At 42.1% G+C, this 26121-nt stretch overlaps 1 protein-coding gene across 10 annotated transcripts in view; it reads left to right on the forward strand.

The window, feature by feature from the left end:
• Window positions 1–26121, forward strand: part of RALY (RALY heterogeneous nuclear ribonucleoprotein) — a 345686-nt gene that overhangs the window by 245575 nt on the left and 73990 nt on the right. For all 10 annotated transcript variants that reach the window (XM_033962663.1, XM_033962667.1, XM_033962666.1 and 7 more), the window contains one exon: window positions 21294–21558. In XM_033962663.1, coding sequence (XP_033818554.1) covers window positions 21294–21558 — 265 coding nt within the window. The remainder of the gene's footprint in view (window positions 1–21293; window positions 21559–26121) is intronic.

The following is a 26121-nucleotide window of genomic DNA, read 5'->3' on the forward strand; positions in this document are numbered from 1 at the left end:
TTGACTAGCCCTTATTAAGTTGTAATCTCCCAAGTGTTGTACAATGTTGTCTTTAATTAGTGCTTCGATTATCTTTCCAGGAACTGATGTGAGACTCACAGGTCTGTAGTTTCCTGGTTCACCTCTTGATCCTTTTTTGAAAATTGGGATGACATTTGCTATCCTCCAGTCCTCTGGTATTTGCCCGGTTCTAATTGACATGTTAGCTAAGGATTGCAATAGTTCGCCAATTTCAACCTTAAGTTTTCCATCCGGTCCAGGGGATTTGTCACTTTTTAGTTTGTCAATCTGAACGTATATCATGTCCAACTCCACATCTACTGTTTCGAGGCTCTCCTCTATGCCTCCGGTGAATATCTTCCCTGTGTCTGCAAAAGCAATGTGAAGGAGGAAAGCTGGGCAGTTTATCTAGGTAGACTGCTTTGAAATTGTTCTCGTGGGAGTTAAGTGGTTAGAGGGTGAAGGGGTAACTCATGGCTGGATTATGTTATGCCCTTTAAAAGGCAAGAACCATGCAAACAGCACATCCACCAGCCCAGTTTCTGAAATTGGCTACACGTGAGTTTTATTTCAGCAGCTCCTTTGACAGCAATTAGGATCTCAGCAGGTGGCTGTAGAACAAGCCATCTCCTAGATTTCTCTGTTTCTTTAATTAATGGCGTTCTTTTCCTCCTGTTAATTTGATTTGAATTTGTAAACTGCCATATTATGTTTTCAAGAAGGGTACTATATCAAGTTAATAAACCATAAACTATCTTTTATTGAAGAGACTTTCTCTCTACTGTGAAGAATCCATCTTAGACTAAGCACAGAAATAGCAAGATGTCAGCACTGCTGCTCCAAGAAGGAAACAACTGGTCCCCAAGATTAATCAGAAATCAATCTTTGAAACACAGTAGCTCACGTACATCAAGTTTAACAGCATTTTACTTAGGTCTCCAATGAGTAAAAGCATCTGCTGTAGACTCTGCTGGAGCACAGTTTGCTTGTTGTGTTAGTACAGGGTCACAGAATCTACAAGTGCTCACACTCCCTTGCTCATGTCCTCGGAGGGTCCCAGTCTCGGGACCCTCTCCAGATGTCGCTCTCCATTCACAAACACAATGTCAAAGGATTTTTGGGTGACCTCTGGGATGCAGGAACTGTTCCTGCCAGCTGGCACCAGGCTGCTGAGTAATACATCATCAAACTGACAGAGCCTCCGTGATGGATTACCCTGAAATACAAGCAGATCTGGCCTTTGCTTTAAAACCAGCTTTGTTTTGCTGTAAAGTGTGCAAAATTGACTGACTGGTCCACTGGCTCAATAGACTGCTTTGTGCTGCCCACATGAAGGAGGTGGCTGTGTTTTCTATGTTGAGATCTTCATTTCAGGTTTTATGGTAGTTTATTTTTCCTGAAAATATACTATGGGTCAATATTCAAAGCGATTTAGGGGCTGTCTGCTGATATACATAGGCACTTACCAGTTTTGTCACTCTATATCAGCACTAACCACTAAAGCCATAGCCAACTATTTTGTGAGCAGTCTGGGGGTGGAGTCAGTACATAGGTGGTTAATGGGACAAACCAGACCACATAACTTTCAGTCCTATCATTCTCCCAGTTTCCAGTCTTCCAAAGAAATTTGTTTTGGAAGCTAACCTAGTCAGGTAGAAAACATCCAGATAAGGCCAATGTTAAATCATGCTGAGGCCCAGGGCAGAAAGTTGGGAGGGGGGGGTGGGGCTCAGGACAATTGCTTTGTGTGGCACAGTGCTTAGAGCTACAGCCTCACCACCCTGAGGTTGTGGGTTAAAATCTCACTCTGCTCCTGGGCACTTAATCCCCCATTGCCCCATGTACATTGGGTAGAGTGTGAGCTCACTGGGACAGATAAGGAAAGGGCTTAGGCTATAGGTGGTATATAAATGCTAATACGTGATGGCAAAGCTTCTTCTATATATGCCAAACAGGCCCTTCCACTTACAGGAAGAAATACACATAACAAAACTTTATTTTTGTATACCTAGGCGGTTTACACAAGAGAGAAAAAAACTGGACAATCAGCGAAGTACAAAATATTAAAATGAGAATACAGCATATTAACTAAAAAGACAATAAAAATTTAAATTAATGTAGTAAAATTATTATGTTAAGAATAAAAACATCGAATTAAGAGATAAATTTATCAAATAATACTGTCTTAATTTCTTTCCGGAAGGTGCTGTAAGATAACATGGCTCCGCTAATATAGTTACCCAACCAGGACTGCAAACTGTCATACAATGTTCCTACTCCCACTTCATACTGCCCCACTAGAATCAACTGCCCTTGAAGGACTCCTCAACTTTACAAGAACTATGGCAAATTGTAACCTGTTAACTGTATATTATGTATGTTTACCTGTAACCCATTCTGAGCTCTTTGGGGAAAACAGGATAGAAAATGAATTAATAAAAATTACTTGCATTCCCCCCACCCCAACACTTGCCCTGAATCTAAGCCAGCTGACCTGTTTGTCTCCTGTTCACAACCGTAAGACTAGCCATACAGAGTCAACCAATGGTCCATCTAGCTCAATATCCTGGTTCTACAGTGGCCAATCCAGGTCACAAGTGCTTGACAAAAACCCAGATTCCCCCCCCCCCCCAGCACCTCCTGGTCTACAAAAAGCAATTGAGCCTTGAACTGCATTTGCTGTTATTGTGTAAGTGTGCAGCTTGTCGCCTGGGATGCGTGCAGGAATCCCTTGAAAATACTAAGTCAATTCAGTAAGACCTGGTTTGTTTGATAAGCTATTTCACCTTCTTAGCTGTGCATGTTACTTTTTAATTGAGAAGGCAAAGGGAACTGGACCAAATCAGAAGTAGGAATCAGACGGATAGCTTTTCCAACCAACTTTTTAATTGAGAGCCAGATATCTTGAGCCCCCAGAGCCAACAAACTCAGTGATGAAATATCTGCAACTCTCCTCAGCTTCTGTTTTAGTAGGATGTGATATCTGACTGTTTGCTGCTGGGTTTCTTTTTTATCTATGTATTCAGCGTCGTTATAGGCTGTCAAATAAAACAAAACCAAGTGCAAGTCAGATTGAAATTGAAGGTGTCCTAAAGCAATCTATATATATAAAATCGGAGGTATGTATGTGTGTGTGTATGTGCCGCGATCACGCAAAAACGGCTTGACCGATTTGAACAAAAATTGGTATGCAGATCCCTCACTACCTGTGGTGATATGTTCTGGGGGTCTCGCGGCCCACCTGCACACGTGGGCAGAGCTACAAACAGAAAATCGGATTTCACCCATTCATGTCAATGGAAAAAATGTAAAACGCTGCCATTCTCACAGTAATTCAAAAACGGCTTGACCGATTTGAACGAAACTTGGAATGCAGATCCCTCACTACCTGGGGTGATATGTTCTGGGTGTCTCCCGGCCCCCCTGCACACATGGGCGGAGCTACAAACAGAAAATCAGATTTCACCCATTCATGTCAATGGAAAAATGTAAAAAGCTGCCATTCTCACAGTAATTCACAAACGGCTTGACCGATTTGAACGAAACTTGGTATGCAGATCCCTCACTACCTGGGTGATATGTTCTGGGGGTCTCGCGGCCCTCCTGCACACATGGGCGGAGCTACAAACAGAAAATCAGATTTCACCCATTCATGTCAATGGAAAAAATGTAAAAAGCTGCCATTCTCACTGTGACCAATTTGGACGAAATTTGGTATGCAGATCCCTCACTACCTGGGGTGATATGTTCTGGGGGTCTCACGGCCCACAACTCTGTTTTGCTTGCTCAAGGGTGGGTTCACCCAAGAATTTATATGTTCTTGCTCCAGGAGGTGAAACTAAAATTGTTGTTTATAATCACGTTTTGCGTTAGTTGTATTGTATTCATTTTGTCAAATATTTCACTTTATAATTTGAATATTGTACTTTTTATTAAGCTGTAAAAAAATACTTTCATTCACCACTATAAAGTATCTTTATTTGAATCCATTTACAGTGTTATTGCTATAATTAAATACCTGTGCAACGCCGGGGCATCAGCTAGTAACACATAATTATAAGCATAACTAAAAAAGGAAATTGTAAAAGTTCAAGAAAGCAGCTCAACAGGCCTAAATGGTGAAAATCATCAGGCTGTATTGTGTTTCTGGAAAGCCAAATAGTCAAGCCTTCTACACTGTCTGGGTTGGGAGATGACGCTACAGGGGCTGCATGAAGCGCTTGTGTTGCCTTGACTATTGCTCCTGCCTCGGAGAGAGGGATAGAGATTGAGGGACTGAGAAAGGGAATGAGGAGCCACAGAGAGGCAGATGATGGGAAGAAAGTCTGTCTAGCCTTCACGATTGCTCCTCCTTTGGTTTGCTGAGACTCACTGAGCCTACTGACTAAATATGATCTTGCTCATCCACATTGGCACAAATTATACAGATGTACTGCTAGATATCGCTTCAATAGCGGTTATTAGATGGCAACACCAGTAATTGATAAGCAAAGCCAGTACTGGGCAGATTTCGAGATCACGTAAACATTGGAAGTATCACATCGTATTTATGCTATAAGTTTATCTTCTTGGGTAGACTGGATGGATGGTACAGTAGAGAATGACACAGGGTCAAATTTGCCACAGTGAGTTTTTTTCCTGTCCCTGTTCCATTCCTGCAAGCTCCGTCCTCATCCGCACAAGCCTCAAACACTTTAACATCCTAAGTAGCAACATTCTAGAGCTCAGATTGTGATGTCATAATGCCTCATTCCACCAATGCCTAAGCTCCGTCCTCATCTGCACAAGCCTCAAACACTTTAAAATCATAAGTAGCAACATTCTAGAACTCAGATTGTGATGTCGTAATGCCTCATTCCACCAAAGCCTAAGCTCCGTCCTCATCTGCACAAGCCTCAAACACTTTCAAATCCTAAGTAGCAACATCCTAAAGCTCAGATTGTGATGTCATAATGCCTCATTCCACCAATGCCTAAGCTCCGTCCATCTGCACAAGCCTCAAACACTTTAAAATCATAAGTAGCAACATTCTAGATCTCGGATTGTGATGTCATAATTCCTCATTCCACCAATGCCTAAGCTCTGTCCTCATCTGCACAGGCCTCAAACACTTTAAAATCATAAGTGTTTGAGGCTTGTGTTGTTAAGGTAGAGCTTACAGGAATGGGGAAGGATGGGGAAATTGAATTCCTGCAGGGACGGGGACAAATTTGTCCCTGTGCCATTCTCTACTGTACAGGTCTTTAACTGCCGTCATCTACTATGTTACTATGATTCTATCAAAAGTGACTTCATGACCAGGTATCGTTATACTGGGGCTCTAATCCAGTTTAGAAGGGCAGGGTAAGAATATATGTTAAAAGATTAAATTAAAGCAACAGAACTGTAGGACTTATGAGGTAAAAGGAAATGGAACATCTGTTTACATGGGTGTGATACACAACCTGCTATGAAAGGGAAAAAACTACTGATAGGTGATTTCAGTAAACTGGAAATTAATTGGGAAATCCTTGTTGTCAGCTAGAGATAAGAAGATACTTCATTCTGAACAGGGAGAACTGTTCCAGCTGCTGGTAATTGAATTCACCCTGGAGGTGGCCATAGTGGGCCTGGTGCTTACAAATAGAGAAAATGTTTCTGATGTTATAGCGGGTGATCATCTGGCATCCAGCAATCACAGATGGTGTGATTCAATATCAGCACACACACTGAGAGGGTTGTAGACATCAGGAAAACGAAACTTGTTAGGATCAAGGAGTTGTTAGCTGAATGGAAACACCTGGCTGAACTAGAAAAACAAAAAGGAGACATTTTAAGAGCAATGCACTTGTTTTGTTAGGAAAGTAAATAAAAATAAGAGGAAAAGGATGTCACTATGATTCTCAAATGAAATATCGGAAACAGAGATCACAGAAAGAGGAAGACAAGCACCAATATTTGGAAAAGCTAAGAGAAGTTGGAAAAGTAGTCAGGAAAACAGAACCCAAAATGGAAGAAAAACTAGCCAATTTGGTAAAATGAGGAGAAAGCACTTTCTTTAACAAAACATAAGAACATAAGCCATGCCTCTGCTGGGTCAGACCTGAGGTCCATCATGCCCAGCAATCTGCTCACACGGCGGCCCATCAGGTCCAGGACCTGTGTAGTAGCCCTCTATCTATACCCTTCTATCCCCTTTTCCTTCAGAAAATTGTCCAATCCCTTCTTGTCCTATCACTCCCTCTGGATGCACGTTCCAGGTGTCCACCACCCGTTGGGTGAAGAACTTCCTAGCATTGGTTCTAAATCTGTCCCCTTTCAATTTTTCCGAATGCCTTCTTGTTCTTGTAGTTGTCGAAAGTTTGAAGAATCTTTCCCTCTCCACTTTCTCTATGCCCTTCGTGATCTTGTAAGTCTCTATCATATCCCCTCTAAGGCTCCGCTTCTCCAGCGAAAAAAGCCCCAGACTCTCCAATCTTTCAGCGTATGAAAGGTTTTCCATACCTTTTATCAAATGTGTCGCTCTCTTCTGAACACTCTCGAGTATCGCCATATCCTTCTTTAGGTACGGCGACCAATATTGGATGCAGTACTCCAGATGCAGGCGCACCATTGCCCGATACAATGGCAGGATAACTTCTTTCGTTCTGCTTGTAATACCTTTCTTGATTATTCCTAGCATTCTATTCGCTTTCTTAGCAGCTGCTGCGCATTGTACCAACGGCTTCATTGTCATGTCCACTATTACCCCCAAGTCCCTTTCTTGGGAACTCTCACTCATTCATAGGAGGAAATGCATAAACAATACTAGCAGGTTACTGGATAAAGGGGAGGAATGTCTAGAAGCTGCTATGTCTAAATTTCTTAACAAATTATCACTTTCTCTCTCCCCCCCCCACCATCTAGCATCACCCCTCTGTCTCTCTCCCTTCTTACCACTGTCCCATCTCTCTCTTTCCTCCCTTCCCCTCCTATCCAAAATTGCCTGTCTCTGGCTCTGGTTTTTCCCTTCACCTCACCATTCAGCATTTCCCTGTTCCTTTCTTACCACCATCCAGCATTGCCTCATCTCTATCTCTTTCCCAGTGACATAGCGAGGGTAGGAAGCACCCGAGGTAGCACCCTTGTTCCTTCCTCTCCATCCCTGCTCCTTCTGCGCTCCCCGTGCCCCCCTATACCTATTTCAATTTTCACCAGTGAAAGCAGCTTCTCTGGCCTGCTGTTCGCACTGGCGTTGGCTTTCCTCTGATGTTATTTCCTGGCCCCATGACCCGGAAGTGATTTCAGAAGGGAGCCAGGCCAGTGTGAGCAGCAGGCTGGAGAGGTTGCTCACGTTGGTGATGATTTAAAGAGGTATGGAGGAGGAAAGGTGCTAGCGCTCGGAGAGGTCCACCTCCCCGCCCCCCCTTACTACGCCACTGCTCTGTTCTATCCATCCACCAGGCCACAAGCAAACAGAAACCATGTATAGGCCCTAGTCCATGTCACAGCCAGCTCTGTTGGTTACTTCCTCTTTCGGATGAGTGGACCTTGTAGAACTGGCTCTGGCCCCACCAGGTCTGTGTTTGTTTGCAACTAGAGTCAAGGAGACAGCAAGTCAACTGGCACCTGGGCATCAGGGAGGGAGCAGACTGTGATTTCTGTTTCATTTTGCTGCCACAGACTTCAGAAGGCAGCAGCTCAGGAAGGGAAGGTATTGGTTGGGGCTGGAGAAGCGTAGCTTCCTCAGGCTTCTTTTAAGGGGTGTCTAAGCTTTCAGATGTGTAATTCAATGGCTCGCAAAGCATATTTATGCCCTGTTAAGTCAGCTACTGGCAGAAAGGAGAATATTAGGGGGCGGGGGATGAAGAAAACAAAGCCATTTCTCTCAGTGCTATTCAGCCAGTCAGGAAACAGATTCTGGCTGGTTAAATGGTATTTGGCCAGCTACCCACTAAATGTTGAGCAAGAGATAGCCAGTTATCTCTGCTGTACATTCGTGGTTAGTGGCTAGTTGCTAACTGGCTAAGTCTCGCATATTCAAGCACTGGTCGACTAAGTTTAGAGAGCAAATCAAACCATATAAATTGTATAAGTGGAGGAGTGGCCTAGTGATCAGAGCAGCTGCCTCAGCACCCTGAGGTTATGAGTTCAATTCCCACTGCAGCTCTTTGTGACTCTGAGCATTGCCCCAGGTACAAAATAAGCACTTGCCTAAATTATATCAACTGTTTTCAATGTGTAAACCACGCAGAAAAGCAGTATATCAAGTCCCATTCCCTTCAAAGTCTTATCTTTGCCCACAATTAACCGGCCAGCACTAAATATTCACTTAGCCAGTTAAGTTAGAGATGGCCAAACAAACCACGTATATTCAATGCTGATTGCTGGAAATGGCCCGGCATTCAATATGTGGCTTGAGTGTGCTGCCGGCTCTGGCTGAATATCAGGCCCGTTCTTTTTCCTCACCCTCTGGGTTAACTTTTCAGAATGATTGAGGGTACTAAACCCATGACAAAGTACTCCTCCTGGGAGAAAGAAAAGGCATCTGCTCAATACTGTGGGTTCTCAAGTACCCACAGCACCTACAGAGCTAGCACCTGTGCCTTTGTGCTTTGTCCTCCCACCAGCAGGAGGAGCTGGTCATTTTCATCCTCTGGCAGATTTCCTTTTGATGGGATTCAGCTAAGTTTAACTTTCACTTCAGCTGTTTCTTAACACTGTTATGTACTGCATTTTTTCACTATTATGATTATTTTGATTGCATTTTGATTTTGATTTTCTTCTGGGGTTTAAAAACTCCTCCTAGTCTTTTTGCTCCTATTTTGAATTCACATTCAGGGTTTATCATTTCTATTTAAATGGAGGATTGAATGACTTGTCCAGGGTCAATGATATGAAATGCCAGACTGTGTGATCATAGAAACATACAAACATAGAAAGATGACAGCAGAAAAGGGCTACAGCCCATCAAGTCTGCCCACTCTACTGACCCACCCCATTAAGTCTGAGTGCTGATGACCTAATTCCTTAGCTCGACCCTCGTAGGGATCCCACGTGGATGTCCCATTTATTCTTAAAGTCGAGCACGCTGGTGGCCTTGATCACCTGCACCAGAAGTTTGTTCCAGTGATCTACCACCCTTTCTGTGAAGAAGTACTTCCTGGTGTCACCACTAAATTTCCCTCCTCTGAGTTTGAGCGGGTGCCCCCTTGTGACCGAGGGTCCCTTGGGAACGAATATGTCGTTTTCCACCTCGACACAACCTGTGACGTACTTAAATGTCTCAATCATGTCACCCCTTTCCCTGCGCTCCTCCAGAGTATAGAGCTGCAATTTGCCCAGTCTTTCTTCGTTTGAGAGACCCTTGAGTCCAGAGACCATTCTAGTGGCCATCCGCTGGACTGATTCGGCTCGAAGCACATCTTTATGGTAATGTGGCCTCCAGAATTTCACACAGTATTCCAGATGAGGTCTCACCATGGTTCTGTAAAGTGGCATTATGACTTCAGGTGTATGTGTGCAGGTGTTTAGGTGACCAAATATGAAGAAACATATTGTGATAATAAAAAAATTAAGTGTGGTATTTTTAAGGTGTGTGTGTTTTGAAAAGTGCTATTGTGAAGCTACAACGCGTGACAGTAGCAAAATGTTTTTCTGCTACTTTGGTGTAGTGACACTTACAAAGTTTTTGAGATAACAGCTTTCTGCCATCAGCACTTTGCAGCCAGCCATGAGATGAATAATCTTTCTTACAGACTTGACAAATGTCTGTTGTACCTGTGTAAACCATCTCACCACTGTGTCCTGGGCTGCAACATTCTCTATTCTGTGCAAGATGAAGTTTAGTCCATTGCTTTTTCCTGGTCATTAGTGTGTACAAGAATGTTGATCACATTTTAATTCAGCATTAACTGTGACTAATGAGGTTTATAAATTGACATCTGGCTTTTTAATTACTTCAGCACAGTGTGGTGATTTGGGGAGGGAAATATTTATCTAGTGGAAATACTAGAAATTTTTGACTATAGTAGGTGAAATCGTATGCACAGAGTGGAATCAGAAAACATGCCTTTAAGCGGATGATTTTGTAGGCAGAGATTAGGGAAATAAGAGAGAAAAGGAGATGTGAATAAGTGTTGAGGTGATACTGTTCAGATTCAAAGCTCGAAGCACCCTGTTGCCAAAGCGATGATTCGTTATGAAGGGGTGAATTATTAAGGTGATAATTCGGCTGCTCAGAGGTGAAGCTCCAGTAAGAAAATAGAGAAAGAAATCAGAGCATTCAAGGTTTAATCTTTTTCTTAATTTAATGTTCACGTATAGGCTGCTGCTGTTCTGTTATGATCTGATACGGTATCATTTCACAATAGCTTTTAAAAAAAAGTGTCTGTGGTGTCCAGGGGATGATGAAGTTAGGGAAAAAGAAAACATGATAGAGAGTAGGTGTCAGAAAGGATATCTGTGTCATTGGAGGAGGGCACCTCTTTCTGCCCCCAGACCTACATTGTGAGCCATCTGCTTTACCAGTTATGGTCTGAAATGTTTTTGCCAACATGGCCCCTGCTAGAAAACTAGAGTAGCCCATTATGAGGTGGACTCTCCCTGAAGGAAACTGCCCTGGAATTAGTATCCTATCGGCGCACACAACCCATTAACCTGTCAGCCAATGAACACAATGCAGCTTTTAGTATATCAAGAACCAGCAACACTTTGCCCTTGAGAGACAGTAAACGATGAATAGTACAGAATTTTTTTATCTACTGGTATATGTTTAAGTTACCAGTGAGCTGGAAGATATATCACTATACTGCCCCAATTAAGAAATAAATTACATTACATTACATTACAATTACTATCCAGAATCCTCCCTCCTAGAAAAAGGAGAGATACATACCCTGCTTCACCATCTTCCTCTGCGTTTGGTCCATGACACTTTGCACTTCGACCCACATTCATGCATAATGGGTACTCCCAGTTGTCATTTCTTAAGAACATAAGAATAGCCTTACTGGGTCAGACCAATCATCAAGCCCAGTAGTCTGTTCTCATGGTGGCCAATCCAGGTCACTAGTACCTGGCCAAAACCCAAAATGTAGCAATATTCCATGCTACAGATACAGGGCAATCAGTGGCTTCCCCATGTCTTTTTCAATAACAGACTATGGACTTTTCCTCCAGGAAATTGTCCAAACTCTTCTTAAAACCAGCTAGCTGCTCTTACCACAACCTCTGGTAACACATTCCAGAGCTTAACTATTCTCTGAGTGAAAAAATATTTCCTCCTATTGCTTTTAAAAGTATTTCCCTGCAGTTTCATCGGGTGTCCCCTAGTCATTGTAATTTTTGACAATGAAAAATCGATCCACTTGTACCCATTCTACTCCACTCAGGATTTTGTAGACTTCAATCATATCTCCCCTCAGCCGTCTGTTTTCCAAGCTGAAGAGCCCTAACCATTTTAGTCTTTCCTCATACGAGAGGAGTTCCATCCCCTTTACCATCTTGGTCGCTCTTCTTTGAACCTTTTCTAGCGCCACTATATCTTTCTTGAGATAAGGAGACCAGAATTCAACGCAATACTCCAGATGAGGTCGCACCATGGAGTGATACAGGGGCATTATTACATTCTTAGTCTTGTTAATATTCCCTTTTTTAATAATTCCTAGCATCCTATTTGCCCATAATTAGAGTTTCATTATTAACCTCCATGGTTACTGAACTTGCACTGCAACTAGACACAGGAGAGCGGCATTCCTCCAAAGCTCTATCCTGAAAAGACAATTCGGAAACAGTTTCCCAGAGAATTTATATAACAGCATCCAACATTTAAAATAAGGCTTGGCGAATCAGTTTCTAAAGCAAAGCATTGGATGCATCTTCAGGCTGCAAAGAAAGTAGTCCTGTGACTGTTGAAGGAGTCCTTCCAATTGAAATTCACCACCACATGCAGTTGTCTATGGTGAAGACTATAGTGATGGGAGTACTGGGCATTGCTGGGCCAAAATATTCTATCACGCATGTGCTTAAATCTCATGGATGGATACTCACTGCACGCTTCCATTTCACAAGCAATAGCAAAACAGTTCTCACACAGACACTTCTTGCCAATTGAGGTAAAAGCTGAGATTTCAAAGAACAAACGAACGCGAATGAGTACTGCCATCTGTTGATGAATTATGGCGGTTGAGGCATTACTTTCAATTCAATCCTCACACATGTGTAAATGATTAAAATACCTTATCTATGTATTATCTACCTAAAACCTAGGCAGCTTACAACAAAAACATTGAAAATCACTTTAGAAACAAACAAATGAAAAGCAATAAAACATAATCTAAATTCTAATATCATACATTGACTGTGATAAATAAAACAAACTCCCTGAACCATAGATCTTCTTTTCTTCAGGAAAATGCTTGGCCAAAAACATAAGTTTTTACCACATAAGCGTGCCACATAACTGGACCGGTGGCTGAAAAGGAAGACTGTATTTGCTGGATTAACATAATGTATCTCTTCACGTCTTCCATTTTCAGATCTCAACGAGCGTCCTGGCCAATATATGTGCAGGATTTTCCATATATCCCTTGGTGTACCAATTTTATTATCTTGCGCTTTACTTGAAATTGTACTGGAAGCCAATGAAGCTTCTTCAGTATAGTTGAAATATGATGAAAACATAACACACCCATTAGCATTCGTTACAACCTCCAGTGCCCAAATACAAGCAGTAGTAATAGCTAAATATAAGGCATTGCAGTAATCCTACTGCTTAAAGCTAGGCATTATCTCCATCGTGTCTAAATGTGTATGTTATACACTCTCCTCTGGATCCCATATAGAGGACCAACATTTCAGGGCAGATCCAAGATGTACACAAAAGCTAATTCTTTAATGAGTCATTAATTATCAATTAATTGACATGACCTATGTATGTGTTATTCTATAACACCAGATGAATAAATCCCATAGCGCATAGAGATGGAGCATGGGTGGGTCAATGGTATCCTGAAAAGTTGTGCACTGTTTTATAGAATAGAATATAACCATTTGCACGCTGAAATGCCATGAGTTGATCACCCAGTCAGTCTACAAACCAAAAACAGCTGCCAAAGGTGCTTAAAAATCTCAACAAAAAGCAGCAAAACTATAGAGAACAGTTAAGAGTGTCGCACAAATTGGACAAAATCCAGATTGTTAAATATATCCAAATAATATTAAATATATATGCAGTGTGAGGTGATAACCCAGGTTCCAATACTTCCTCAATTAGGCTTTAAAAGTGGACAAGAAAAATGTAAATAGTGCTAACAAAGTGAAATATTGCAACCATCTTCCCTATACTTTAAGCCAGACAATAGGATAAAAGAGAAAATTTAGCATGACGAAGCCCTTAGAAGATCTCTTTGATTCAGAGTACAACTGCGTCACCGGAAGGGGTTTCCCTCAAGCGGCTTTTATGATGTTTATGTCCAAACTTATAAAGTTCAACCAGGCTTGGTTTCGAGGCACCGAACCTCTTCATCAGGAACCATGTGCAGGCGACAGTTGAAAATCAGTCAGTCGCCACGATCACCGGCATTTACTCCAGGTTTCAGATGTCGTTAATACTGGCACTCAACTTTCAGCGTGGGAATCATCTCTAAGCACAGATTCTATAAAAGGCACTCATCCCTTTATAGAATAATACATAGCACTGATTTTTTGTATTCCCTCCATAGGTATTTGTGTACATTACAGTTTTGCCCCAGAAGATCGCGCAAGTCCATGTACTCTTTATGCAATTTTTTAATGACTCTGGTCTGCTTTCAAAATATACTTTCCACATGAAACATGCTTTGTCAAATTATTCCCATATTGTAAATTGGGAATATTAATGAAGGCTATATTGAAATCTCTTTGATGAATCAGGTGCAATCAACATTTAAATTGTGTGTGATTTCTTTATAAAAAAGAATCTGGACAAATGAAATCATTCAGTATTAGCACAACTAGAAAAGCCCTGGCATGAAATGGCATGATCCGTTTTGGTTTACTTTTGCCTCTAGTGGAAAATACTGTCTCCTCATGGGTAATAAAATACTGACGTCCTAGGCTTATTTTTTTCCTCTCAAGCAAGGTGCGTTAAAAATGAAGAAAAAGCATTCTCGGTTTATTTTAAGTCATAGAAACATAGAAAATGACAGCAGATAAGGGCCATAGCCCATCAAGTCTGCCCACTCCACAGACCCACCCCCTAAGTCAGCTCTAGAGCCCCCGCTCTAACTGACCCATCCGTAACTTCACCCTCTCAGGGATCCCACATGGGCATCCCATTTACCCTTAAAATCTGGAACGCTTTTGGCCTCGATCACCTGTATCGGAAGCTTGTTCCAATGTTCAACCACTCTTTCAGTGAAGAAATACTTTCTGGTGTCGCCATGAAATTTCCCGCCCCTGAGTTTAAGCGGATGCCCTCTTGTGGCTGAGGGTCCTTGGAGAAGGAAAATATCTTCTTCCACTTCGATACGCCCGGTGATATACTTGAACGTCTCAATCATGTCTCCCCTCTCCCTACGTTCCTCGAGAGAGTAAAACCGCAATTTGTTCAGCCTCTCTTCGTATGAGAGATCCTTGAGCCCTGAGACCAACCTGGTGGCCATCCTCTGAACCGACTCTGCTCTTAGCACATCTTTAATGTGGCCTCCAGAATTGCACAAAACGAAAGGAATTGACCCCGAAATATCCACAAAGAAGAAAATCCAGAGAAAACCAAAAAAACTCTCTGGAGTGACGATGTTCCTAAATGGACTTTATTTGAAAGTATCAAAGTTCCAAAGGTACACTAAAATCATCCACATAAAATAATTCCATCCACATAAAAGTAAATCATCCACATAAGAGCCTTAAAGGACCTAGTCCGCTAGGGATACAGGACCCAACACGGTCTGCGTTTCGACAAAAAGTCTTCTTCAGGGGTCCCTGGGGGTCAATATAAAGGTGTGTATGTGGGAAACAATTGTGTGGTGAACCGGAAGTGATTGATGTTCAAGCATCTTTGCATGCAAATGAGGATCGAAGAGGCCCGTGGAAATCCCATCCAATCAGTCGTTGGAGAAAGAGATTGACATGTAGAATAGCCCATAAAAAGAGGCATGAATGTAAACATGTGCATGAGCGTCAATCATAGGCGTGTCGGAAGGGGAGGGGCAAAATGCTTCAGTGGGACAAGTGCTCACCTCATGAAATTGGCAGCCTCCCCCCCCTCCAAATATGATGAACTTCTATCTCGCATGCAATGGGCAACCTAAGCTTTGAAGCATCTTCAACACACATGCCTGAGATGCATTTTTAACACTACTGGCAGCCCCAGACCAGTCAGTAGTTTTGCATCACTCGGAGTGCTAGTTTTAATATTAATGATCTTATTGTACTACATTTCCATAGTGGAGTTGGAGGCTGCTAGGAAGCATGGAAAAGATCGTAGTGAGCCATTATGTGCATCAGTGGGTAAGATCTGATTTAGCATCAATCTTAAGAACATGAGAATTTGCCATCTCGGCCCAAATCTGTTCTAGGTGAAGCCAAACTGTAAGTGTAACCACTTGCTCCATGTCTATGGCTGGTATAATGGTGAGTGTTTGCGCGAGAATAGTCGGAATGCCCCTGACATGCCAATGCTCCTCCCGCACTAATAAACCCTTTCTGCATGAGAAAAGTTTGATGCACTGTTTATAGAAGAGAGAAAAGAAAGGGGAAATCAGTCAGCCAGTGAGTGAATGTTTAGCAAAAGGCTCTGCAAAAGCTAGAGAAAAGGCAAGTGTTCAAGGCTCTGAGACTGAAGAGAATTTGAGAAAGAAGAAGCGACAAAGATAAGTAGAAATCCTGAGTGGAAGACTTTCAAGTCATAGTCAAAATTTTGTGCTGAACAATGATAGTCTTTCAGTAAAGGTGAACCTTACATTACATTAGTGACTTTTAGTCCGCTTATACCTTGCAGTTCTAGGCAGATTGCAGAGGAAGATAACCGGACATTTCCAGGAAAGGTTACAGGAAACAATGCTAATTAAATGGTTGAGAGTTCGCTTGGAAAATTACAAAATTGGGAACAATTAGGAGATGTTTTAGTTTTTCTTGATAAATTTTCTGAATAGCACAGTTTTAATTTCCCTTCTGAATATTTTGTAGTCGGACATAGTTATCAGTATGTCTGAGAGGCAGTGGTCTAGTTTCACTGCTTGTGTTGCAAGTAAGCTGTCGTACATCTTCTTGCGCTGTGGGGGGGGGTGAATAAATGGGGTCCAAGTTCTTCTAGGTCTGGTCGATTTGTTTAGGTGATCTATTAGGTTGGAGGGTGCCCTGCCGTTCATTACTTTGAATAATATACAGTAGATTTGAAAAGTAATCATGCTTGAGTGGGGAGCCAGTGTGAGTCTAGGTACGCGGTGGTGATGTGATTATACTTGCTTAGTGAGTAGATCAGTCTGAGGTCTGTGTTTTGTCATAGTTGCGGGGCATGGCAGGTAGAGGATGTTGCAGTAGTCCAAAAGTCCCTGGACTAGGGATTGAACTATGAGACAGTATTGCTCCCTGTCTAAGAATTTTCTTATTTGGCTCAGGTTGTGCATGGCTCCAAAGGCTTTCTGGATGGTCTTGTTGATTAGAAGTTGCATGGTGCAGCATCTGTCTATCATTACCCCAAGGAGTTTTAGGTGCTGCTTATTTCTAACTCTGTTATGGTTGAGGTTTTGTCCTTTTCTAGTAGTAGAAGTTTTGTTTTGTCTGTGTTCAGCTTTAGTTTGTGGTATTTCATCCATTTTCTACTGTTTCACGATGAGCATTGGAAGTGTTTTGGGCAGTCTGGAGTTTTGTAAGTAATGAATTTGAATTCTAAACATCCCCTTAATTCTATAAACTTGGGCTCCCAACTTTATGCAACCAGATGCAAAGATGGGTGTGCAATTTGTAGAACAAGGGCAGTTGCACCTGCAACTTCATTTAATAATTAGCTTTTAATTGGAGTTAACAGCCAATTATTACCGTATTAAGTGGCACCAAATGGCAGTGGTGCTTGCAAGTGACCTTAGTAGCTATTCTGGAGGCTGTGTGCACAATTTCTGTCAAGTGCAACTTCTAGGGGGGGCCACAGTGAACCAAGAGCATGTCTATGAGTTACATGCATGTTATAGGGGGTTACACACCTAACTGCCAAGAGCAAGGGGAACGCCATTTTAGACTTCATATGTGGCGTGCATCATTCCGAAGTCAAAATTTCAGTCCCTTTTAAAGTAGTAACATATGCATAAATACGAGCAACACAAAAGGGGCAAATTGTAGAACAAGACACCTATAATTAGTCATGGGGAGGGTGCGTGGGAGGAACCTTCTATATAAAGGGCTGGATTCTGTAAAGAACACCTGGTGATCTTCGGGAGGGACTGGGCATCCCTCCTGTCGATGACCTTCAGGGGATGGTGGCTGGAGGAATTGGACACTTCTCCTGCTGCGGATATATGGGGGTTCCGGTAGAAGGACTTTGCAGGGGGGTGGGGTTCCCTGCTGCGACCGCTAAACTGATCGCGGCAGGGAGATTTGCATCATTTCAAGTGCCTATCAGGGCTCTAGGGCTTCCTAAGCTTGCCTAAGACCACTTCTGGGTGAAACCACGCCTAGCCTTGGGTGAGCTTAGGCGACCCTACCCGTCTCCCTAGGCTCGCAAAAACGCCTACAATATAGGCTGCCTGCCTTGGGTTAAGAACATAAGAAGAACATAAGAAGTTGCCTCTGCTGAGGCAGACCAGAGGTCCATCTCGCCCAGTGATCCGCTCTCGCGGTGGCCCATCAGGCCCACTGCCTGAACAGTGGTCTCTGACTAATTTTACAAATTACCTCTAATCCTATCCCTCTAACCTTACCTCTACTCCTATCTGTACCCCTCAATCCCTTTGTCCTCCAGGTACCTGTCCAGACCCTCTTTGAAGCCCTGTAGCGTGCTTCTGCCTATCACATCCTCCGGTAGCGCGTTCCATGTATCCACCACCCTCTGGGTGAAAAAGAACTTCCTGGCATTTGTTCTAAACCTTTCCCCTCTCAATTTCTCTGAGTGCCCCCTTGAACATGTGGTTCCCCATAATTTGAAAAATCTGTCCCTGTCCACTTTTTCTATGCCCTTCATGATCTTGGCTGGTTAGACAACAGTAGGACGCCTACCAACCACCGCCTACAATCGGGATGCCATTTCTAGAATTTGGCTCAGCTACTTTTTTCTATTTAACAGCAAGATTTGATAGGTGTTAGTTGATTTAGAGCTCTTTCATATATTTTATTAAGAGTTTCTTTTGGGGGGGTTAATACTTTCTATTCTGCATATCCTACAATTCTATGTGGATTACAAATTATTCAGGCCCTCAAGCATTTTTTTCTAACTCTCCCAGTGAGCTCCCACTCTATCTAATGTACCTGGGGCAATGGGGATTAAGTGACTTGCCCAGGGTCACAATGAGCAGAGCAGGATTTGAATCCACAACCTCAGGGTGCTGCATCACACGCTCCCTAATTTAAAAGCCATTTGCACTATGTGAAATGCAAATGTTATTGTTTTGTAATTCCTGGTGATGACCACTTTTTCATTGATTATTATAAATCTCATTGAGCTCCTGTTTGGAGTATATTAGCGATGTCATAAATACTAGTGTAACCAGCCCTATGCACTTAATATTTAGACATGAGGATTTACAGCAGCCATAGGGCCATATAAAGCTATGATTGCATATACAGGGGTCAGACCTTCATAAATATGTTGGCTGAAAACCCACTGAAATAAATCCATAACTTTAATTAGTGAGTATTGTGCTCACACTACTAAGAATCTCTCCTAAAAATATATTTTTTAAGCAGGATTTTCAACTAGCTTTTAGGAGGTTTTTCTCTTCAATCCGGAATAACCCGTGTGGTGTTCCTCAGGGTTCTCCACTTTCACCTCCACTATTCAATGTTTATCTTTTCATCATTGGGCTCATGTTTGAGAAACCTGGATGTAGAACTGTTTAGTTACGCTGACGACGTTACTATTGTCATACCTTTTGGCCCAGAAATATCAAACAAGAGCCAAGTTAATCTAATCATGCATTTTTTTAATGAATATATTATAACTTATGGGCAGACTGGATGGACCGTTCAGGTCTTTATCTGCCGTCATTTACTATGTTACTTCAGCCCTTTCCCAGATTACCACTAAAGTTGAAATTGTAATAAAACAGATGGATTCCTGGATGCAAAAATTTAAACTCAAACTAAACTCTGGCAAAACAAAGTTTTTTGTGACGACTGCTAATAATATTTCTTCTGAACCTTCTATTAGTATACATTCAACTCAGTATATAATTCATCCAACGATTAAAATTTTGGGAGTTATTTTAGACCAGCATCTTACAATGCATGCTCAGATAGATGCTGTAGTGCTGTAAATGTCACTTGACGTTATGGAAATTGCGAACAATTAGATCTTATTTTGAATTTACTGTTTTTAGATTACTGGTTCAATCGTTACTATTGCGTCTTCTCGATTATTGTAATATTATCTATCTGACAGTCACCAAGAAAAAATTAGCAAGACTTACAATAATACAGAATACAGCGGTCAGAATGATTTATGGCCTGAAGAAATTTGATCATGTTACACCCTTTTATTGCGAATTGCATTGGCTGCCAATGGAGGCCTGGGTATTGTTTCAACTAGGCTGTTTCTGGTACAGCTCCTTCTTACTTAGTCAATAGATTTTCTTTAGCATCATACAGACATAGTAGAAGAACTCATCCTTTGTTTAATTTTCCATCTGTCCAGGGTTGCAGGAGTAAGAAATTTCTGAATCATACTTTGGCATCTCAGGCAGCTCTTCATGACGACGAATTCCGAATATTGTTGCTTACTACCCATTCCTATGGCCATTTTAGAAAACATTTGAAGACCTATCTTTTTTTCTAAATATTTGACTCTTTAATGAATCATCTTATTTCATGTAACATGTTTACTTTTATAACTTTTTCTAAACCGCGTTGAACTTCTAGTTACGGGTCAATAAGCACAAAGTTATGTTATGTTATTTATGGCACTTAAGTTTTGGTGTGCCAATGCTGTGCGGGGAGATGGTATTCTATGCAACTGACAGTATCTGGTTTCAGGTTTATTTAAAAATTTGATATACCGTGTTATCAAATTTCAAAGCGGTTTTACATAATATAAAAACAAAGTATAAAAAGAGCGTATGTTAAAAACAAATTACAAATAATGCTACAAACAATGAAACGCACCGACTTACCGATACAGGATGGAAAAGGGCAGAAATACAATTTGTAAAAAGAGAAAGCGGGGGAGAAGGACCAGAACTCTATAAGTTCAGCATATATGTGGAAGGCACGCCCATGTCCCAACCATGCTCCACCTATGTGTAAACCCCTTTGCACTTATGTACTATCCTCCAAATTCTATATATTATGCCCAAAGTTATGCACTGAAATCTGGATGTACATCCAATATGTGTGTGCAATGAGTCCTTAACTAGTAATAATTGGGCGCTAACAACTAATTATTATATAAAGATTGTTTCCCAACTGAAAAGGAGAAGTGGATTAGGGGTGTGTTGGTGGCATTCACAAAGTTGCATCGGAGTTACAGAATTTGGCTTAAACTCACCCAACTTGGGCACCTGAGTTTAAACCTAGGGCTCCTTTTACTAAGGTGCGCTAGCGTTTTTAGCGCTCGCTAACCCCACACGACGCGGCTAGAACTAATGCCAGCTCAATGCTGGCGTTAGCATCTAGCACGCGCGGCATTGTAGTGTGTGCTGTTCCGTGTGTTAATGCCCTAACGCAGCTTAGTAAAAGGAACCTAAATTAGGCATGGAATTTGTGCCTATGCTCTCTGTTCTGTATAATGCATCCGCCCTTTTTGAATTTTTTCTGCACCATTTATGGAATTTCCCCCTTGAAGTACTTGAAGTACATAACTTTATTCTTCTATACCGCCATAATCAAATGACTTCTTGGCGATTTCCAAGGAAGAAGACCGGACAATCAGCGAATTACAAATAGTTAAAATACAACAAGTTTCTTAAATATATTCAATATCAGAGTATCCACATTTTAAGAAATACATTTATCAAACAATGCTGACCTCGAAATACACCATTAGCATGCATATAAAATTGGCCATCCCAGCCTTCTTAGGATGAGGAACTGGTTCACTTATGATGCTATCACAATTTCTCATATCCCTATATTGATCTATCTAGTTTGACATACTTATCCCAGAAGATGTGAAAAAGTAACTGTCGTCTTCATTTCTTTTCATACAGGTGGTCAAGATGTCATTGAAAGTGCAGACAAGTAATATCACGAACAAAAATGATCCCAAGTCCATCAACTCCAGAGTCTTCATCGGCAATCTCAACACAGCAGTCGTAAAGAAGTCAGACGTGGAGACCATTTTCTCTAAGTATGGAAGAGTGGTTGGTTGCTCGGTCCACAAGGGCTATGCATTTGTGCAGTACTTAAACGAGAGACATGCACGGGCAGCTGTACTGGGAGAGAATGGGCGAGTACTTGCTGGACAGACGTTGGGTAAGGATGATCCTACAGTTTTTTTTTTCCATATTCTAACAAAATGCATCAGGAACTATTTAGTATTTTGCAGTTTGGTAAGCGTTTGATTGAAAATTGCCTCCCATGTCCCAGTGAAAAGTAATCCATACCTTGCATATGTAACCTAGAGTCTGGTCATGATGGTGGTACTCTAGTTTGCCAGCCTCAGAGAGGCACAAAGAATTTGTGAAAACTGATAAAGGGGGCAGAGGGATGGTAGATGGCACACAGCCCTAATCAATGTTTGTATTCTGCTTTTGACCAAAGCGGCTCAGATAACATACACAACTTTTAAACACATACAAAGTCTTAAGAATCCACATAGCAGACAAGAGCAAAGGAAGGTATTGCCAATGTTATGACATTGAGTTGCAGGAAGTGTTAGTCCATAGTCTATTATTAAGACATGGAGGAAGCCACTGCTTGTCCTGGATCGGTAACGTGAAATGTTGCTATTCTTTGGAGATTCCACCTGGAATGTTGCTACTGTAAGGTTTGAAAGTGGCTCCCACAATATTAGGTGGTAGGGGTTACGTGAGAGGCGCCCTTACAAATGCCAGGTCCCAGATTCAATTCCCTCACCAAAGATTTACCAGGAGTAGAATCAATAATTAAGATAATGATAGGATGAATTAAAACACTAAATACGTGGTTTGTAGTGGGCGAATACCCAAAGAAAGTTCCCAAACTGAGACATGAGCGTCTTGTAGCAAATTTGCTACAGTTTTTGCCATCTGTCCATTTTCAAAAGTGATAGTATTATTCACTTCTTTGGAGGTTTTCTTAAGTTGTTCAATGTATGCATGGAGTTCAGTAAAGTTCAGCAGCTTTTGAAATGTCTCATTCCCCATACCAAGAGGTAGTGGATGCACAGCATATGAAATCATTAGTTACCAGAGGTATGCAGTAGGTTCTATTGTTCAGTAAACAGGTTGAACTGTACAGCAAAGCGTTCTTAGGAAGATGGCTATCATGAATCCGTAGATCCAATGAAAGGAAACAACGAACAGGAAACATTTTGTACAGCATGTGTGAGGAAGTAGAGGAGTAGATCTTTGTAGTCAGGGTGCAGGAAGATGAATTAGTCCAGCAGGAACTGACAGTCTCTTTAAACTGGTGAGATGCACACTTGGGATGAAATGATGTCTGCACAGGATCTGCTAGTTACTGGAAACTGGTGGTGTTCACCCTTGGGATTAAATGATGTCTGTGCATTCAGGGAGGGATACACTGGCTTGAAAAGAGTCCAGATATCATTCAGCAGCTGTACTCCAGTGTGATCCAAATAAGAGATAGAAAACGAGAGAGAAACCATGTTGCTTGTACTGAATATATATATAGAGAGAGAGACCAGGTTGCCTGTACTGAATGTGGCAACATGTGACAATATTAATGCATTTACTTGGTATAGTTATGGCAAAAGAGAGACAGTACTTAAGGTTCTTAATTGGACATTCCAAAAAGATATGTTTTTGTGTGCTACACACACAAATATTATGGCACTTCAGAGAGACCATAATTCTGTACTGAATGTATGTATCCTGGGGTACCCCCTAAACTAAAACAAGTAGACAAAACACAGACAAAACATAAAACACAAAGTTTTAGGCGTGAAGCTATTGTTCCATCTGTCAAGTGTGCAGGGCTGAATTTAACTCTGCAACTAAACACATTGTTATAGAAAAATACAGCAAAGATGAACACCTGAGTAGTACAAATAATGCATATCATAGTAAGCAAACTAATGGAAACTCTAATCAAACACCAATTGGATGCGGTCCTTAACGAGGGGAATCTGCGAGATCCCCGTCAACATGGGTTTACAAAGGGGAGGTCCTGTCAATCCAACCTGATCAGCTTCTTTGACTGGGTGACGAGGAAGCTGGATATTGGGGAGTCCCTGGACGTCGTGTACTTAGATTTCAGCAAAGCATTCGATAGCGTACCACACCGCAGGTTGTTGAGCAAGATGAGCTCTATAGGTTTGGGAGATACCTTGACTACATGGGTGGGGGACTGGCTAGGAGGTAGACTTCAGAGGGTGGTGGTGAATGGCTCCCCCTCCGAAACAACAGAGGTGTTAAGTGGAGTGCCGCAGGGCTCAGTCTTGGGCCCAATCTTGTTCAACATCTTCATAAGGGACTTGGCTGAAGGGCTTCAGGGTAAATTAACGTTATTCGCCGATGATGCCAAATTATGCAATATAGTGGACAAGAACACAACAGGACCTGACAACAAATCCAAGACCGATAGTATGGCACACGACCTCCTCCTACTGGAGAAGTGGTCCAGGACCTGGCAACTAAACTTCAATGCCAAAAAATGCAAGGTCATGCACCTTGGCAACAAAAATCCATGTAAGACTTACACTCTTAATGGTGAGATCCTAGAGAGAACTGTAGCGGAACGAGACTTAGGGGTAATCATCAGTGAGGACATGAAGACTGCAACTCAGGTGGAGAAAGCTTCATCTAAAGCCAGACAAATCATGGGTTGCATACGAAGGAGTTTCGTTAGCCGTAAGCCCGAAGTCATAATGCCATTATATAGGTCCATGGTGAGACCCCATCTGGAATACTGTGTACAATTCTGGAGACCACATTACCGCAAAGATGTGCTGAGACTTGAGTCGGTCCAGCGAATGGCCACACGGATGGTCACGGGGCTCAGGGATCTCCCATATGAGGAACGGCTGAATAAACTGCAGCTCTACTCCCTTGAGGAACGCAGGGAGAGGGGGGACATGATCGAGACATTCAAGTACCTCACGCGCCGTATCGAGGTGGGGGAGGATATCTTCTTCTTCAAGGAACCCACGTCAACACGAGGGCATCCATGGAAAATCAGGGGAGGGACATTACATGGCGACATCAGGAAATTCTTCTTCACCGAGAGGGTGGTGGATCGATGGAATGGTCTTCCGAGGCAGGTGATTGAGGCCAGCAGTGTGCCTGATTTTAAAGCTAAATGGGATCGAAAGGTGGGATCTCTTCGCAAAGGGAGGTAGGGGAGGGTCATTGATGTGGGCAGACTTGATGGGCCTTGGCCCTTATCTGCCGTCACCTTCTATGTTTCTATGTAACCATCTCATATTCAGAAAAGGCATAAAGCTAATGTCTCTTTGGAGCGTCTTTATCTCTGCAGTAATAAAGAAGATCCTTGGAATACATTAGAAATATCTTTGTGCCAAAACTGGTCTGGGATGGCTATGTATATATCCGAACTGCTGCTAAGAAAGAAAAAACATTTTAAATTAGCAGCATCCTCAAGGTCACTTAGAGCAAACTTTGTCCATGTTCCATTCAGGCCGACCTTGACCACATGTCTGCCACTTGGGTCCCACTGCACTCAGAGGAGTGGGCACTGCTGTGGAGAGGTCAGGTGCAGGCTAGATGTGTCTTCTTTTGTCTACACTGTCGTGTCCTGGCATTCAGAGGCAAGGGGCAAATTCCGAAAATCATTAGTCATGTCTAGGACAGAGAAAAATGCACATTTAGGGTTACATTTCACAGTAATGTCAGAGTAAGAGGCTGCCACTTTGAAATCTTTGTTAGGGCCTGAGAGTCTATAGTGAGCCTAATGGAGCCCTCTGGTTTAACATCTGACCAAGCTGGAGAACCACATGCTAAAGAGATAGATCCACTCAGACCCCTCTCCTCCATCTTAGACACTAGTTCTGTTGCTGAAAGAAGTACTGGATGCTGTGTTTGTGGTTGAGGATCTTTGGCCTCAAACAAAATTTCAGTGTACCTTTTCCCACAATCTTGTGCCCAAACTGAAAGATCTGCAGCCTCTGAGTGAATTACACTATGATCATGCTGCTGCACTGGCAGGCAACACTGTGTGGCTAACTGCACAGGAATAACCTCATGAACCAAAGGTTTAGAAGCATTTGGAATTCCTGTACCTAATGCAAGACCAGCCACCTCAACTATTTCTTTGCCTGTATTCTCACTCGTGCTGGCAGTAGTTTCTATGTCTTTCATTTGTTCCTTTTGTGGGATAGACACACACTTTGAAGCTGTGTCCGTTATATCTTGAATCTCACAAATTTCCACATTTTTCTGATCTCCAGTAGGAGGCGCTCTATCTGTAAAACTGATTCTAGCCCCTGTATCAATTAAAGTTAATTTATCCTGACCCTCTATAGTAGTATTAACATAGGGGCGGCCGCAAGTGTCCAAAATCAAAGGTGCCACTTACCTCAAGCTGAATTCAGAGTCTGACTTTTTTCTCTTATCCTGCGTCTCCAAAAATGAGTCCACAGGAAAGTGATAGGAGTCTGGCAGGGCTGTGAAGGTTTGAGTCACCTTTGTATTTGGACACAGAAAGTCAGGACATCCCTATGCACTAGCACTGTTGTTCCTAGCTGTTAAATCACTTTTTACTCTGTCCAATTCTATCTGCATTGTATGTCGATCCTGTTCCCATTTAATTTTCTCTTTTTCTAATCTTTCCTTTTGGTCTTTGAGTTCATGGAAAGGAATGTAAGTAGAGGAGTTTCTGTAACTACCTCTGCCAAGCCCTCTATTTCCTGTGTGT

This window comes from Geotrypetes seraphini, chromosome 11 (assembly GCF_902459505.1).
Source record: "Geotrypetes seraphini chromosome 11, aGeoSer1.1, whole genome shotgun sequence".
NCBI lineage: Eukaryota > Metazoa > Chordata > Amphibia > Gymnophiona > Dermophiidae > Geotrypetes > Geotrypetes seraphini.